This window comes from Schistocerca nitens, chromosome 2 (genome assembly GCF_023898315.1).
Source record: "Schistocerca nitens isolate TAMUIC-IGC-003100 chromosome 2, iqSchNite1.1, whole genome shotgun sequence".
Lineage (NCBI taxonomy): Eukaryota > Metazoa > Arthropoda > Insecta > Orthoptera > Acrididae > Schistocerca > Schistocerca nitens.
Window position 1 is genome coordinate 741,843,176 of NC_064615.1, and position 16,300 is coordinate 741,859,475.

The 16,300-nt window shown below is 42.7% G+C and overlaps 1 protein-coding gene and 1 pseudogene across 1 annotated transcript in view; one reads left to right on the forward strand and one right to left on the reverse strand.

Annotated features, from left to right (window-relative positions):
• The window catches only part of LOC126236959 (cubilin), a 1,328,660-nt gene that overhangs the window by 594,536 nt on the left and 717,824 nt on the right, over nucleotides 1–16,300 (reverse strand). The window contains exon 3 of the mRNA XM_049946657.1: nucleotides 13,109–13,201. Coding sequence (XP_049802614.1) covers nucleotides 13,109–13,193 — 85 coding nt within the window. The 5' untranslated portion in view covers nucleotides 13,194–13,201. The remainder of the gene's footprint in view (nucleotides 1–13,108; nucleotides 13,202–16,300) is intronic.
• Nucleotides 1,016–1,133, forward strand: LOC126238238 (5S ribosomal RNA; annotated as a pseudogene).

Here is a 16,300-nt window from a genome sequence, read left to right on the forward strand (position 1 = left end):
ATGCTGCTGTAGACTTTTACCTCTCGTGTGCCTGGCGAAAGATCCACTCGATGAAGAGCATAAACGCGAGCGGAAAATGAAAAAAATAGCTCTGAAGTTGTGATTTAGAACCACCGTATCGTTGTCATCAGAATCAAAATTTCTCCACCCACCATGCGTAGACCTGATTTCCGCCACCGACACGACTTATCGCTCAGACCATAGCTGTCTACATTCCAGCCTGCATCTCGAAGCTTTACGGTCTGCTGTACTTATGTCCTTTTCACAGAAATTTCCCCATCAGTTATCGTATTTACACTGTTTTTATTACGAAGTGGTTTCTTGTCGATACTTTCCACATTTTCATTAATTTTTAGGAACTCTGTATCTAATAGTAAACTGGTTGTGTTCGGCGTGCTTCGTCCGGTTGGTTTAACAGTAGACGTTTTTAATTTTTAATTTTTGACTGGTCTTTTTAATTTTTCGCTGGTCTTTTATCGCAATAGGTTGGGAGTATATAACTTGACGGTTCTTATACATTCCCAAAAAATATTTAGTCACTTTTGAGGAACAGTGTGAGGAACAGTGGACCTGTACTTTCCGCTTACGTGACGATCCGTGTCATTTATTGGTTCAAAATGGTTCAAATGGCTCTGAGCACTTTGGGACTTAACATCTGTGGTCATCAGTCCCCTAGAACGTAGAAATACTTAAACCTAACTAACCTAAGGACATCACACACATCCATGACCGAGGCAGGATTCAAACCTGCGACCTTAGCGGTCACGCGGTTCCAGACTGAAGCGCCTAGAACCGCAGGGCCACACAGGCCGGCGTGTGTCATTTATTCATAATCAGTGATCGATCGGTCCCATCCATGCTGTAACATTTATTTCGTAATTTGCTGCGTAATTAATTTGTTCTACTTCTCACTATCGATTGTATAATGCGACCACAATTGTAGCGGACGGTTTTTACAATTTAACCTGATGATGTGGCTTCTAGACTACAAAACCGGCCCTCGAATAAATTATTTGCTAACGGCCTTGCCGCAGTGGTAACGTCGGTTCCCGGCAGATCACCGAAGTTAAGCGCTGTCGGGCTGGGCTAGCACTTGGTTGGGTGACCATCCGGTCTGCCGAGCGCTGTTGGCAAGCGGGGTGCACTCAGCCCTTGTGAGGCAAACTGAAGAGCTACCTGATCGAGAAGTAGAGGCTTCGGTCTCGTAAACTGACAAACGGCCGGGAGAGCGGTGTGCTGACCACATACCCTTCCATATCCGCATCGAGTGACGGCTGTGGGCTGACGGTGATGCAGCGGCAGATCGGTACCTTTGCGCCTTCATGGCTTGTTCGGGCGGAGTTTTAGTTTTTAAATAAATTATTTACAAGAGCAGCAAGCGCTTGTTACTCAAGAAGAATGAATTTTCAGTCTACAGCAAAGTGTGTGGCGATTTCAAAGCTCTTGGCAAATCAAGACTGTGTGCCATACCGGGATTCTAACTTGGGAACTTTGCCTTTCTTGCGGAAGCACTCTACCAATTAAACCATCCAAGCACGAGTCACGACGTCTCCTCACAGCATTACATCCGCCAGTACCTCGTCTCGTACCTTCCAAACTTCATGGAAGTTTTCCTTCATACCTTGCGGGACTAGCACTGCAGCAAGAAAGGATATTGTGGAAACACGTCCTAGTCACAGTTTGAGGGATTGCATCCAGAATGACTTTTCACTCTGCAGTGAGTGATGCGCGCTGGCAGAAGTAAAGCTTTGAGGGGGGATCGTGAGTCTCGATTGCGTGGCTCAGTTGGCGGAGCACTTAACCTCGAAAAGCAGAGGTCTTTTCCTGTCTTAGTACGTAAACCGTGGAAAAGGATCTTGTAGGTCTGGGTGCCTGTTCTTACAAAGTCATTGACGATTAGTGTCTGGAGGAGGTTATCTATCTGCTGAATGGACAACATTGGTCCAGATTAACCCCGCTTTTATTTGCTTTTTGTTTGCACACACACCACCAGGAAGTGCACATTAATGTGATTTATAAAAACACAACAAGAAACATGAAGCAAACAGTGAACATCGGGATAACTTAGCTGTATCTTAAATATATTACACAGCCCCGACAAAAATAGAATGGATATGGTAAGAGTGACGATCATCACAACAAATCTTCCCTTCAAATGCATAACCACTTCTGGGTGCGTAAAATTTCTTCGAATCTACCAGGAAACAAACTATTCATTTCACAAACATCTAATCCCCCTGGGTTATGGATAAGCTCTCTGCTGCGAGATGTAACATCGAGTCAAGTTATCCAATGAAATTTAAGAGAAACGAAGCCAAAGCCTATGATTCTCCTCCTGTGACACTCGTCGCTGCAAGACACCATCATAATGAAGGAGTATTATGAGAGAATGGAGTACTCCCCTGTTACAGTAATGGTACCAGACTCCCATCATGACTTCCATCTCACCACAGGAGTCTGAGGTGACATCACACAGCCTTATGGAGCTTCCGACTTATCCACTACATCATTTACATAAATATGTTGTACACAGTATCTTCCTGCTGCTCGAAACATTCGCTGTGCCAGGAACTCACGACGATGGGAGCAGTATTATGCTATTGGCGACCTTAACCTGGGCTTCCATGGCACCTTTGCTAGTAATCAAAGACGCCGTGACAGCTGTCAACTACCTGAACACTACTGCGGAATACTTGCATCCCTTCATACTTGATGTCTTCCCGACGTCACTGGCATCTTACAACAGGCAGGATAATTGTCCGCCTCATAAAGCCAGAATCGTCCTACAGCGGACTGCGGGGCATCATACTGAACTCACGTTGATGTATTGCCCACAAAATTCGCCTGTTCTAAACCCGAAGGAACACAGTAGGATATTAACGGGCATCAGCTATGCGCATAAGTCACTGGCCCATAATTTTCGTGACCTGTGCTTAGTCATATCGTGTCACATAGCTCCAGAAACCTACCAATGGCTAGGCGAAATCATGCCATGCAGCATCGCGGTTTTATTGCATTCCAAAGGTGGACTGTTAAGCAAGTGGTCATAATGTGATTACGTAGACTTTCCAGGCTTAATGACTGATGATACTCCTGTCGGGCATGCAGCCCAATATTGTAGAGAACTTGCATTATTTTAACAGACCAATTGGCCACCATCTTCAGGTGAGTAAGCTGATGCACGATTTCGCCAGAACTGGTTTTCCAACGGAATCGACAACTCCATTATACACCGCGACCCGCCAATCTCGCGAGAGCGACCAGCAGTACTGAAAACTAGTAGCACACCGATGGAAGAAAGACAACTGCGGCCGTCCGGTGTGGCCGTGCGGTTCTAGGCGCTTCAGTTTGGTACCGCGTGATCGCTACGGTCGCAGGTTCGGATCCTGCCTCGGACATGGATGTGTGTGATGTCAGGTTAGTTAGGTTTAAGTAGTTCTAAGTTCTAGGGGACTGATGACCACAGATGTTAAGTCAATAGTGCTCAGAGCCATTTGAACCATTTTTGAACCAAAGACAACTGCATTATCCTACTGCATACCTGACAAGAGTAGCATCATTTAGTCTTAATGATTGACTCGTCAGTGCAATTGAGACGTTCCGTGCAAAGTGTATACGAAAAGGTGAGATTGTTTCACAGCCAACTCGTTTACCTTGCCTGACTCCACATGCGAGGTACCTCTGGATAACAACACGGATATCCTGGCAAAAATAGCTCTTCCTGTGACACTGTCCAGTTTTGGAATTCTTCAAATGGATGTGACAGGACTCTTTGTTACGCTGTCTACTGTGCTTACTAGTTGGAAGACGCCACTTCTAACTACTGCTGTTCACATGTGCAACTTGTCCATTTAAAGAAAACTGTTAACAGAAATGAACACAATTCGTTTTTCACCACCCTCATAATAACAATGGTAAATTTGAGGTATTCTGATTCTAGCTTATAAATTTCGACGGTGCTATTTCTGAAACAAGATTCCCTGTTCGAAAGTCATGCATTTGCAAAACTCCATCACCCATAAACGTATGTTTTACTAAAAATTAAAAGCTCTATACATAACATTTTCAATGCGGTCTATAACCAACTCCATGTACTGCAGTCGATGTGACAGAACATCAGTCCGTTAGCAGAAGAAAGAGTCTAAATGATTAATGGCGTGGCCTTGCATTTCAGAGGATAGCGATCCTAATCCCCGTCTCGTTCTAAAGATGTAGTTTTCCCTTGTTCCCCGCAAATCATCTTGCCCAGTTAGTTCAGTATTTCGCCGCTAATTCCATGGATGTTCACGTTTACGAACCTAATTTATCGACACCTTAGGTAACTACAATTTTAATACAACACGAGCACCACCAACAAAATTTCGGAGTTAGTTCATGAATGTTTTCCGAGTATTTTGCTACAAGTGATCCAAAGACTCTGTTTCCCTGTACTCTAGTAGTACGAGGGCGTGCTGAAAAGTAATGTCTCCGAATTCCCTATGGGAAAACTCTTAAAGCTTGTGAAATAAAGCAAACGTTATTAACATTCTACATCTTTATTCTTCACGTATATATGTTTATTCTCAACATTGTCACCCTGGCAAAAAACGCATTTCTCCCAACGACAAAGTAGTTTGTTGATACCGTTACTGTGGAATGTTTGACTTTGTTGACAGAGCCACAACCACAGCTCTGCTTGCTCCGCTTAGTCACTATCAAAGTGATATATTCGAAGGTGTTCTTTAAGTTTTGGAAACAGATGAAAATCGGTTGGAGTAACGTCGGGAATGTGTGGGGGGATGATGGAGGAGAGTGAACCCAAGGCGTCGGATCGTTGCAGATGTCTCAGCGATCGTGTGTAGTTCGCCAATGTTATGCTGAAAGAGAGGGTGCTCCACGTGTGGACGAATTCCTCGAATTCGAAACTCTTATTACAGCACGCTGTTTTTCACCCGCCGACATAGTTATGTTACACATCGCCATGTTACACGCTACAATCCGGAGACCTCTAGCGGCAGAAAGTTTCAAATATGAATATGCAAAGAATAAAGATTTAGAATGTTGATAACGTGGGTTTCATTTAAAAAGCTTTAAGAATTTTTGCGTAAAATTTCGGAGGCATTACTTTTCGGCACGTCTTCGTAATTTCATAATTATTTATCCAGTCTGTTACCCCAACAACCTCTTTTTCTGTGAAAAAGCCTGTAATGTGGAGTCACGTAGACATACAACACAAAAAATAGAGTAATGCAACAACTCTCTGACGAAAGACGTCGCTGCTGGAACACATCACTATAGCTTAGATGTGCCGCTCTACCGTTGGTCAGTGAACCCATATACGAGGCTCATTCTTGATCACTAAACCTATCCACACTACTGTGTATCTCTACAGCTATCACTGTCGGAAAAACACACTGAGACAGAACCGAGCACTGGTGAAAGCTAGCTTGAGGGTGAAGAGTACAATGGGTATTAACTTTGTCATCAGCAGTGATCTTGAATGAATGAAACCATTTTTTTTCCACACAAGATACAGAGCACATAATGCCGACATTTGCACTGCTGTGCAGACATTTTAACATTTTGACGGTCATACAGGTAAAAGATAATCGGGGTAACAAATCACACAAAACGAAATTTCTCTGTAAGGAGCTACTGGAGACTACAAACCGAATCACTTAGAAAATACCCTTGAACAATTTCCCAGACTTTGTCAGTAGAGTGTGGGTACCTCCTTTACATGTAAAACATTGTTCAATAAATCCATGAGTTGCTCGGGGAATAAAACTGTAAGCGCCAAAATGGAAGTCTCGAGATATAGAAGATTAAAGTTGCAACTGAGCTACAAATCCAGATAATATTATACTATTCTCCATTTTCTTCTGGGTGGCTTTTAACTACTATATTCTTCCATACAGACGTAAAAAGAACAAAAAACAGACTGTAACACATGAAACATACAAAAATAAACACAGTCTCGAGATACAGAAGATTAAAGTTTGCAACTGAGCCACAAATCCGGATAATATTATTCTAACATCCAGTTTCTTCTCGGTAGCTTTTATCTACTATATTCTTCCATACAGACGTAAAAAGAACAAGAATCAGACTATAACACATGAAATATACAAAAATAGACACATTACTGTAGTGGAGATACCAAAATCACACATGCTAACAACAAAACAATCACATACTGGGTGATTCAACTGCCCCTGCCTATGTGCTTGATGCAATCTGCAACACCTTCAGATACCACACACAATATTTTCACATTCCCTTGTTCGCTACATGCAAACTATTAGTCTCATTGAAAAAATGAGTGGGACCTTTCCGCACGAAATTTAATGTAGCTAAATTTTGTGGTAGGATACGTTTCCGCTATACGCTATAGTTTTTGAATAATTCAAGAAAAACATATGACAGTGAGCTTCAGATGCGTTTTTCTTGAATAATTTTAAGACCATGTCCTCAGCGATTAGGATAAAATTTCATTACATTAAATTTCCTACAAAGATGCCCTGTTCATTTTTTCTGTAGGGCTAATAGTTTGCACGTAGTCAACGAGATAATATGAAAATCTTGCACATGGGATTTGAATGTGTTGCGGGTTGCATAAAACCTGTTGGTAGGGGCAGCTATGTAAATCAACCTGTATAATCATATGAGAGCGTTTACACAGAGTCACTAAAAGACGTAACTGCACAGCTCGTAGCTAGAAAGTACTTAGTCACTCAACACTCTCATCTACATCTACACCCATACTCCGCAAGCCACCTGACGGTGTGTGGCGGAGGTTACCCTGAGTACTTCTATCGGTTCTCCCTTCTATTCCACTCTCGTATTGTTCGTGGAAAGAAGGATTGTCTGTATGCTTCTGTGTGGGCTATAATCTCCCTGATTTTATCCTCATGGTCTCTTCGCGAGATATACGTAGGAGGGAGCAATATACTGCTGGACTCTTCGGTGAAGGTATGTTCTCGAAACTTTAACAAAAGCTCGTACCGAGCTACTGAGCGTCTCTCCTGCAGAGTCTTCCACTGGAGTTTATCTATCATCTCCGTAAGGCTTTCGCGATTACTAAATGATCCTGTAACGAAGCGCGCTGCTCTCCGTTGGATCTTCTCTATCTCTTCTATCAACCCTATCTGGTACGGATCCCACACCGCTTAGCAGTATTCAAGCAGTGGGCGAACAACCGTACTGTAACCTACTTCCTTTGTTTTCGGATTGCATTTCCTTAGGATTCTTCCAATGAATCTCAGTCTGGCATCTGCTTTACCGACGATCGACTTTATATTATCATTCCATTTTAAATCACTCCTAATGCGTACTCCCAGATAATTTATGGAATTCAAAATGGCTCTGAGCACTATGGGACTCAACTGCTGTGGTCATAAGTCCCCTAGAACTTAGAACTACTTAAACCTAACTAACCTAAGGACAGCACACAACACCCAGCCATCACGAGGCAGAGAAAATCCCTGACCCCGCCGGGAATCGAACCCGGGAACCCGGGCGTGGGAAGCGAGAACGCTACCGCACGACCACGGGATGCGGGCAATTTATGGAATTAACTGTTTCCAGTTGCTGACCTGCTATTTTGTAGCTAAATGATAAGGGATCTATCTTTCTATGTATTTGCAGCACATTACACTTGTCTACATTGAGATTCAATTGCCATTCCCTGTACCATGCGTCAATTCGCTGCAGATCGTCCTGCATTTCAGTACAATTTTCCATTGTTACAACCTCTCGATACACCACAGCATCATCTGCAAAAAGCCTCAGTGAACTTCCGATGTCATCCACCAGGTCATTTATGTATATTGTGAACAGCAACGGTCCCATGACACTCCCCTGTGGCACACCTGAAATCACTCTTACTTCGGAAGACTTCTCTCCATTGAGAATGACATGCTGCGTTCTGTTATCTAGGAACTCCTCAATCCAATCACACAATTGGGCTGATAGTCCATATGTTCTTGCTTTGTTCATTAAACGACTGTGGGGAACTGTATCGAACGCCTTGCGGAAGTCAAGAAACACGGCATCTACCTGTGAACCCGTGTCTATCACAGATGTATTCATTGTATTAGTTTTAGTGACAAGAAAAATTCATGCCGAGCAGGATGGATGTAATCTAAGAGGAACAGAACGTCAGCAACTTTTTGCTTTTCAGTGAGTCTGGGTCTGCCTTACTTCAAACAGAGAAAAAGAACTGGGTTTTGCCTCCCTCGTTTCCTAAAATTTACTTTGCGCCAGATGTCTTGATTTCTCGGTGATGCATGAAGATAATTCCTTAGGTTGAGAGCCAGATGTTTTCTTAACATCAAAGTCACCGATTTCCTAGAATTTTCTGAATGTTAGTTCATATTTCCTTCACCCACTTTCTCTAAAACTTTAAGAGGACACTGGCTGTTAGGTACTACACCCTTTTTATTTACACTCTTTCCAGGATTAGATACGTATTCTTGGCCTGTATTACATCTCTCATGCTTGAACTTTCGTTGACAAGTATCTGAGGCAGTGACAGACTGCTCGATATTAAGAGCAGCTCGAAATACTTCGAATATAAATTAAAATATGCATGTACACACAGTGAAGCCCTCAACATCAGCAATTAAATAATAACCTCATATTTCATGTATTTCAGGCATTCGTGAAACGTATTAAATACGTATAACAAATTTCCAAATTCACATTCCTCTAAGACATTTAAGTCAGTAGGTATCTTCACAGGATCCTGGTCGGAGATATTAGGTTCACTAAGAACGTCTTTGTTTTCTTGCATCTCGCCAAATGTGGCTGTAATGTCGGAATAAGTAGACGGGTCCTTCTTAGCACAACCCATTTTACCTGTCGCTTGCCATAACGTTACCGCTGTAGGCAGCGACTAGTGTTTACCATGGAGCATCGCCCTGATATATGTGGAGTGAAATTAGATGTACTTCTTAATGTATTATAGTGTGCTACTCATAGGTAGCTTCGATCGTCCTATATTTCAAAATACACGGCAGTGGTGCTTACCATTGTGTTCCCCAGAGCTGCTCAAGTATCAACATGAGGTTATATTTCCTCTCTCTTTCTGCCCTTACTCTGTGGTGCTCAAAGAAAGACCTTGGTTCTACGCTATGATGGTTTTAATCGAACTCCTCCATAAAATCTAAGTGACTAGGCGGTTGTCTGCATTTTCTACCCTAACAGTAAGCAGTAATGAGCTTTCACTTGCTATCACTGTTCCTACGATGAACCAGCAGACGGTAATTTGTACGCTGCGAATAAGTCAGGAGTACACTACGTCATCTGCATCAGTTGATTCTATTTCCGTAAAGGAGTCTGCCTCCGCAGCTGTGCGATCGGTAAACGTGACTGCCGCGCGGCTAACAAGGCCTTCATTCATGCTTCCTTCACAGGAATTTGCGCCTTCTACTTACCATACGATATTCAGCTTTTCATATGATACATTTATGATCAAATACTAGAAATGCAGCCTTCCAGCACATTTTACATTTTTTTATGCTTCTAATTTTAGCGTGCGTTGTGTATCAGGCGGGAATCGAGGTGATATATGGCTTATAAATTTATTGTCCATTTTATATATCCACTTTGAATGTATACTCCCTGCTCTTGCTCTTTTACGTATTGATTACGCGCCTAGGTGACACTCTGTACTTGTTAGGTAAAATTGTTCGCTTTTTCACGTATTTAACAGGTACATTTTGGTGTTTTATAAATTTATTGCCACGAATATTGTTTATTTTTTTATTTTTTCATCTGATGATCACTATCGGAAACGCGATAATAATAGCCGTTATATATTACACAGTATCAATCAACCGGCAACGTGTGCTCCACAGATATTGTGGCAGCAGCAGCGCCAGTAGTTTTAATTATGTTTTTATGCTACCTTACTACGGCTTAAGAACAAAAAAAAAAAAAAAAAAAAAACTCATACGTACAGGTAGTTAAATACCTACAGGTCTAGTTTGAAAAGGGGTGGGACAAGTAGTCGAATGGGCCTTAGAGCGGGTATCATACCGGTAATTCAGAAAGCCCTTGGAAAAGTTAATTCAGGATGTTCGGATAGAGGATGGACCCTCCTCCATCCCCCATCACTCCCCCCCCCCCACACCCCCACCCCGAATACGCCATTCTATTTAGAACTGTGCAACTCTATTGCTTTGCCGTATCCGTGACGACGTTACTTGCTGTCATCTTCTTACGGTGATGACGATATAAACTCACTTCTCGTATATCGTAGTAGTAATAACAATCTGATTTCGAATTCCGTACGAGGAGAGATAATGACGGTAGCAGGATCATTAATTCCAATACGAGTCGGTGCTGTTACGAGTATTACCGTGTTAGCGGAAACTACAGCGAAACCTATCCTGGTCTGTGAATAAATCGATCTATTGCTTTTAGCGAAATTCTTTAAATGTTTTATGACCATTAGCTACCAGAGCTGCCTGCACTCAATGGACGTATTACTCCATTGATACGGAAGAGCCGAAGCGTGACAGCCGAAGGCTAAATGCTGCCGTGACCGAAAGCGCATCCTGCGCCATCTGTTATTGAACGATGGCAGCTGGCCTTCGTAGTCGTTCCAGCTTCTACCGCCAGGTGGCCCCTGCTGACGGCTGCCGTCCGCGGGAGAATACGAAATGGATTTGCCGCTTGGATACGATTTTGCAATTTTCAAACAAGTGTCAAAAAATTTTCTTATGTCGGCAATAGCTTACCGTATAACCAAGAGAACAGTTCATTCAGTTTAACTGACAAACTTCGTCTCAAACGAAAGGTTTGTCCGGTCAAGACTTACAAACATGTACTATTTAAGTCAGTATGTTCGTTAGGTATTGTTGTACTACAGTACTACAAAGTCTGTTCTATTATTTCCTGAAGGACAACTTTTATCTTTCCGTCTCGCTTTGTTTAACCGCCTGAGTTTTGCCGGTTTTTATTTTCTAGAGTTCCTGGCCGTTATTGAGACTCTTAATTTTCATACTTTTTGGTCTTTTATGCTCCGAAAGTTAACTGCCACGTTTTGAAATTCGTATATGTAATAATTATTTACATAAAAATGAGTTTTAATATGACGATGGGCAAAAAGTATGAAATTATTTGTTCTAATCGCATTCAGATTCTCAACCCAATACTGATAGCCCTGAAAAGATGTTCTTCTGAATTTTTATTAGCTGTAACAATACCTGTAAGATTTACAATGAAAAACATGGGACGCACACGCTACATGACTGATACTTGAACAGTTCACTTCCTATTATCTCACGCATGTGCCCCATGTTTTTCGTAATAAGTCTTACACATTTTGTCATAGCTATGAAAAGTTCATAAGCACAAATTTACAGGGCTATCTGTATGGCTTTACAGATTTTTATGGGTCTAAGAGAAATTAAATTACGCTTTTTAGTCTGATTTCAAACTACATTATATTAAAAATTTACTTTTATGTAAATAATTATTTTCTGAGTTTTAGTCTTATGTGTGTGAAATTCCTGAATGTATTTCAAACATTTTGATGAGATCGTATTGTTTATTAAAATAATATTTTAATATGTTACTCTACAAGTAAAACTAAAGAAAAACGTTCATATAAACATAGGTCCGCAAATGTTTAGTTACGGAGTTACGGCTAATAAAAGATTTTGCCTGACATTTAGCAACTTCGCTAATATGAAGCCATCGCAAAAGTGTACGAGGTTAAAGTAAAGCGCGACTTCCATTTATTGTGTTGTTATTGGTCTGGTGAACCTGATAAAACACGTCCCATACACGTATCTGCAGTTGTTTTGCAGAAAATCCAGAGAAGCAAGACGAAACTAAGAACAACCCTGTGAAACTAAAACGAGCAACAAAATCTCTTCATATGTGTGCAGCTAAATGCACTGAACTCGGTGGAGATATTTTTGAACATTTATTGGGGATGCATTATGAAATTGTATGTACACTGTACAACTTCCTTAACAGTGAGCTTTTTTTTTTGTTTAACATTAATTCACGTATCCTATGGTATTAATAAAAGCAAATAATCTGACACATTCATATACTTTCGGTTAACGTTATTACCATCATTTTCACAAAATTAAATTCTCTACAACTTCTGTTGAAAACTTTGTGCAATTGTCTGGAATTTAAAAAACAAATTGGGCCAAGTAGTAAATAAATGAAAAAAATTACGAAATTACTTCTTTGCTTCTCTGGATGCTCTCGAAAACTACTGCAGATACTCGTTTGGGACATGTTTTCTTGGTTTCATCAGATCAATAACAACTAAATAAATGGAAATCGTGCTTTACGTTAACGTCGTACAGTTTTGTGATGGCTTCATATTAGCGAAGTTGCTAAATTTCAGGCAAAATCTTTTATTAGCCGTAACTCAGTAACTAAACATTTGCGGACCTATGCAACACATTAAAATATTTGGATATCCTCGTGAATCACCCTATATATATATCACTAGCCTTTTGCCTGCAGGTTGACCTGTGTACGTATGTCACATACATTGCACACATGTCCTCCTCCCCCTGTCTGTACATCATTTCTTACACCCTCTCTCTGTTCAGCCTTGCCCATCCGCTCGCATACTGCTTCCAACACATTCTGATACTATTCACACAGCTTGTCCTCTAGAGTAGCCAAGATGTCAGGTGTAACATTGTCATCTAGTCTGAGCTATCTTAAAAATTCAAGTCTCTAGCTCATCGGGAAATTAGCTTCAAATCAATTGCAAAATATGTAATGAACATTCAGACAGACAAGAAAAGGATCTGATAAAGACTTGTTAAAATAGGTATACTTTTAGTGATTCTTGGGGGGACAGGGTGAGGTTATGGGCGTTTAGGGCATGACCCACATAACACCCCTCCCCCCCCCCCCTTGCATCGGCGCCTGTGTACTGCGTAGTACAAGAAAATGAATTGTCCATTTGTTCTAAGAGCCTTCTCGGTAGAAACCATCATTAGAAAACCACACCGAATAAAAGTGAATACTCTGCAATGGTATATGGTTTTGAAGTGGTTACGTCTGTCAAGGCAAATGAGAAAACATTACGTGGCAGCGTTACAGATGGGCCACAGCGTGTAGGTAAGGAAGCTGTCGCACTTACCAGGGGTGACTTGTAGAAAGATGGCGGACAGGACAACGAGCGGCAGCAGAATTCCTCCTGAGTGAAGCGGCACTCCTGCGGCCATACTGTGTCCTGCAACACAAAGGCGATCATGAGTGTTACGTCACTCCACAACACAACCTGCGTCTATGCTATTTATCTACAAAACCAACTACGGTCCTCACCGTTGCAGTGATTGGGCGGGGTTCCGTGACTTGAACGTCACCTTTATCGACGTAGACGTAATTGTGTTTTATCATAAAATCATTTGCGTGAAAAATTCCTTCAGTGACAGGTACCACAGACTGCTGTTGAAGTTATTAGGTTCACTGACGCTGAACAGAAGACAATAGTGATGAAACATTTTGTAACGCCAACGCTTCATGTCATATGTAATCTCCAGTTGTTTATAAATAATGTTTTGCCTGTATTTTGTGCATGCTTTGCTGCTATTGATATTTATTTATGATTTGGTATTGAACAAGGACAATTTCTGTACGTGTACCTTACGTAAACTAAAGAAAAATTTATACTTTATTGCTCCCTGTGTAGAGATGACAGTTACAATTATAACGATAAGATGGAAAAAGCCAGACGGAAGTCCCTCTGTGTGGAAGATGGAGGGTGGGGGTAGTTGACACCAAATGAGAACAAAATACCAGTCAGTAGCCACTAGCCAACAAATTGTACACCTCCAGTTGAGAATGCAAAGCTGGAATGCATTGGTGAGCAAACCTTAAGAATGGCAGTACTTTCGCCAAGTAACATAGCTTTAGTGCAGAAGGTAACAGAAAGAAGTACGCAGTGAGACGAACAGAAATTACATTTTTATTCAAACACAATAATTAAACTGACGTTGTAGCGATTTATGATGACTTCCTGGAATTTAAAACAGGTGGGACATGGTTCTTAATAGGGTCTACGATCACCATGAGCGACCACGTATGCTCAGCAACGTGCTCCAATGCTGGCCACAAGGTTGGTAAGGAGTTCGTCTGACATCGCGGTCCATTCCTCCACCAGAGCGGGTGACAGCTGTTGAATGGGCGTTGGTGCATGTACGTCTAGCTATGTCGAACATGATCGTTTTTCTGGTCCAGATGTCATGGTCTGGGGAGGCATAATGTCACGTCGGTGTACTGACTACCAAATATTTGAACATGTGCACGCGCTGGTTAAAGTTACTGTGGCCCTGTATTCCTTCCCCAGCTGCGTTTTTTCGCGGTGAGTGTGGCCGTGACTTCATTTTTTACAGATGAAAATGCGCGACCGTATCGAACATCGTAAGTGGAGTTCTCGCAACGAGAGGATATTCGGCGAATGGACTGGCCTGTACGTTGCCCCGATTTAAATCTCATAGAACGTGCGTTGTGGCAACGTATTGGGGAAACGCATCGCAGCACGTCCGCGTGAACCAACGACCATCCAGCAGTTATGACTTGCGCTGATGGAGGGATGGAAGGCCCTACTACAAGAACTCCATACGAACATTGTGGCCAGCGTTGGAGAGGTTGGAGAGTTTGTGATGCTGTCTGTGGTGATCACACTCCCTGCTAAGTAACATGTCCCATCTTTCGTAATGTCCAAGGGACCATCATTAATCGCGACGACATCAATGTAATTTTTCCCTTTGAATAAAAGTGTCCTTTATGTATGTCTCATTGGGTGTTCTTTTAGTTGTCTTTTGCACTGTGCTATAGCAGTTCTTTCACCGAGATATATACTAATCAGCCAGAACATTATGGCTACTTACATGATAGGCGGTATGACCACCTTTGGCACGGATAACAGCGGCGACGCATCATGGAATGGAAGCAGTGAGGCCTTGGCAGGTCAGTAGAAGGAGTTGCCACCACATCTGCACATACAAGTCACCTAATTCCCATAAATTACGGGGAGGGGGTGATGAGCTCTGTCGCCACGTTCAATCACATCCCAGATGTGTTCGATCGGTTTCAGTCGTGCCGAGGTGCGGGGCCAGCACATCAATTGGAGCTCGCCACTGTGTTCCTCTAACCACTCCATCACGATCCTCGTCTTGCAATATGGAGCATTATCTTCTTGAAAACTGCCGCTGCCAATGGGAAAAACGGTCTTCATGAAGGGGTTTACGTGGTCTGCAACCAGTGTACGATACTCCTTGGCCGTCATAGTGCCTTGCGTGAGATCCACTGGGCTCACGGATGCCCCTACGAATGTTCCCCAGAGCACAATGAAGTGGCCGTCAGTTTGTCTCTGTCCGGTCGTACAGATGTCAAGGAGCTGTTTACCTGGAAGACGACGGATTTGCGCTCTCTCATTGGCCTGATGAGGAAGGTATCTGCCACTGCTCCAGCGTCCAGTGCCGTGGTCACGTGCCCATTTCAGTCACAGTTGCCAATGTCGTTGTCTTAGCATTGATACATACATGGGTCGTTGGCTGCGTAGGCACATCCTTAGGAGTGTTGGGTGCATTCTGTGTTAACACTTGTACTCCGACCAGCATTAAAGTCTGATGTTAGTCCCGCCACAGTTCGCTGCCTGTCCTGTTTTACTATCCCGCCCAGCGTACGACGTCCGACATCTGTAACGAGAGGTGGCCACCCAACCCCTTGGTCTCCCCACGTACGGAAGACACTCACCACAGCACTCCTCGAAAACTCGAAAAGTTGTGCAGTTTTCGAAATGCTAGTGCCGAGCCTCAGGCCCATCACAATCTGCCCTCGGTCAAACTCAGATAGATCGCGCGCTTTCCTCATTCTGCACACAGCCAGCACGCTCACTGACGCTACATGCACCGTGCGTCTGTCTGACTGTCAGTCACTCCTCGTCAGGTGATGCTACTGTCTCCTGGACGGATTTATATTGATAATATGTCAGTTGTAATGTTCTGGCTGTTCAGTATATTACAGGGCAGTGACATATCGTGAAAAAGTTACTTTCCTCGGTAGGTTTTGCACAGGAGTGTTGGGCTGTTTTGGGGAAGGAGACCAGACAGCGAGGTCATCGGTCTCATCGGATTAGGGAAGGACGGGGAAGGAAGTCGGCCGTGCCCTTTCAAAGGAACTATCCCGGGATTTGCCTGGAGCGATTTAGGGAAATCACGGAAAACCTAAATCAGGATGGCCGGACACGGGATTGAACCGTCGTCCACAGGAGTGCATCTAATGTTATTAGAAATTAGAGTCCCCGATGGATTTTGGTCCGGCCTGT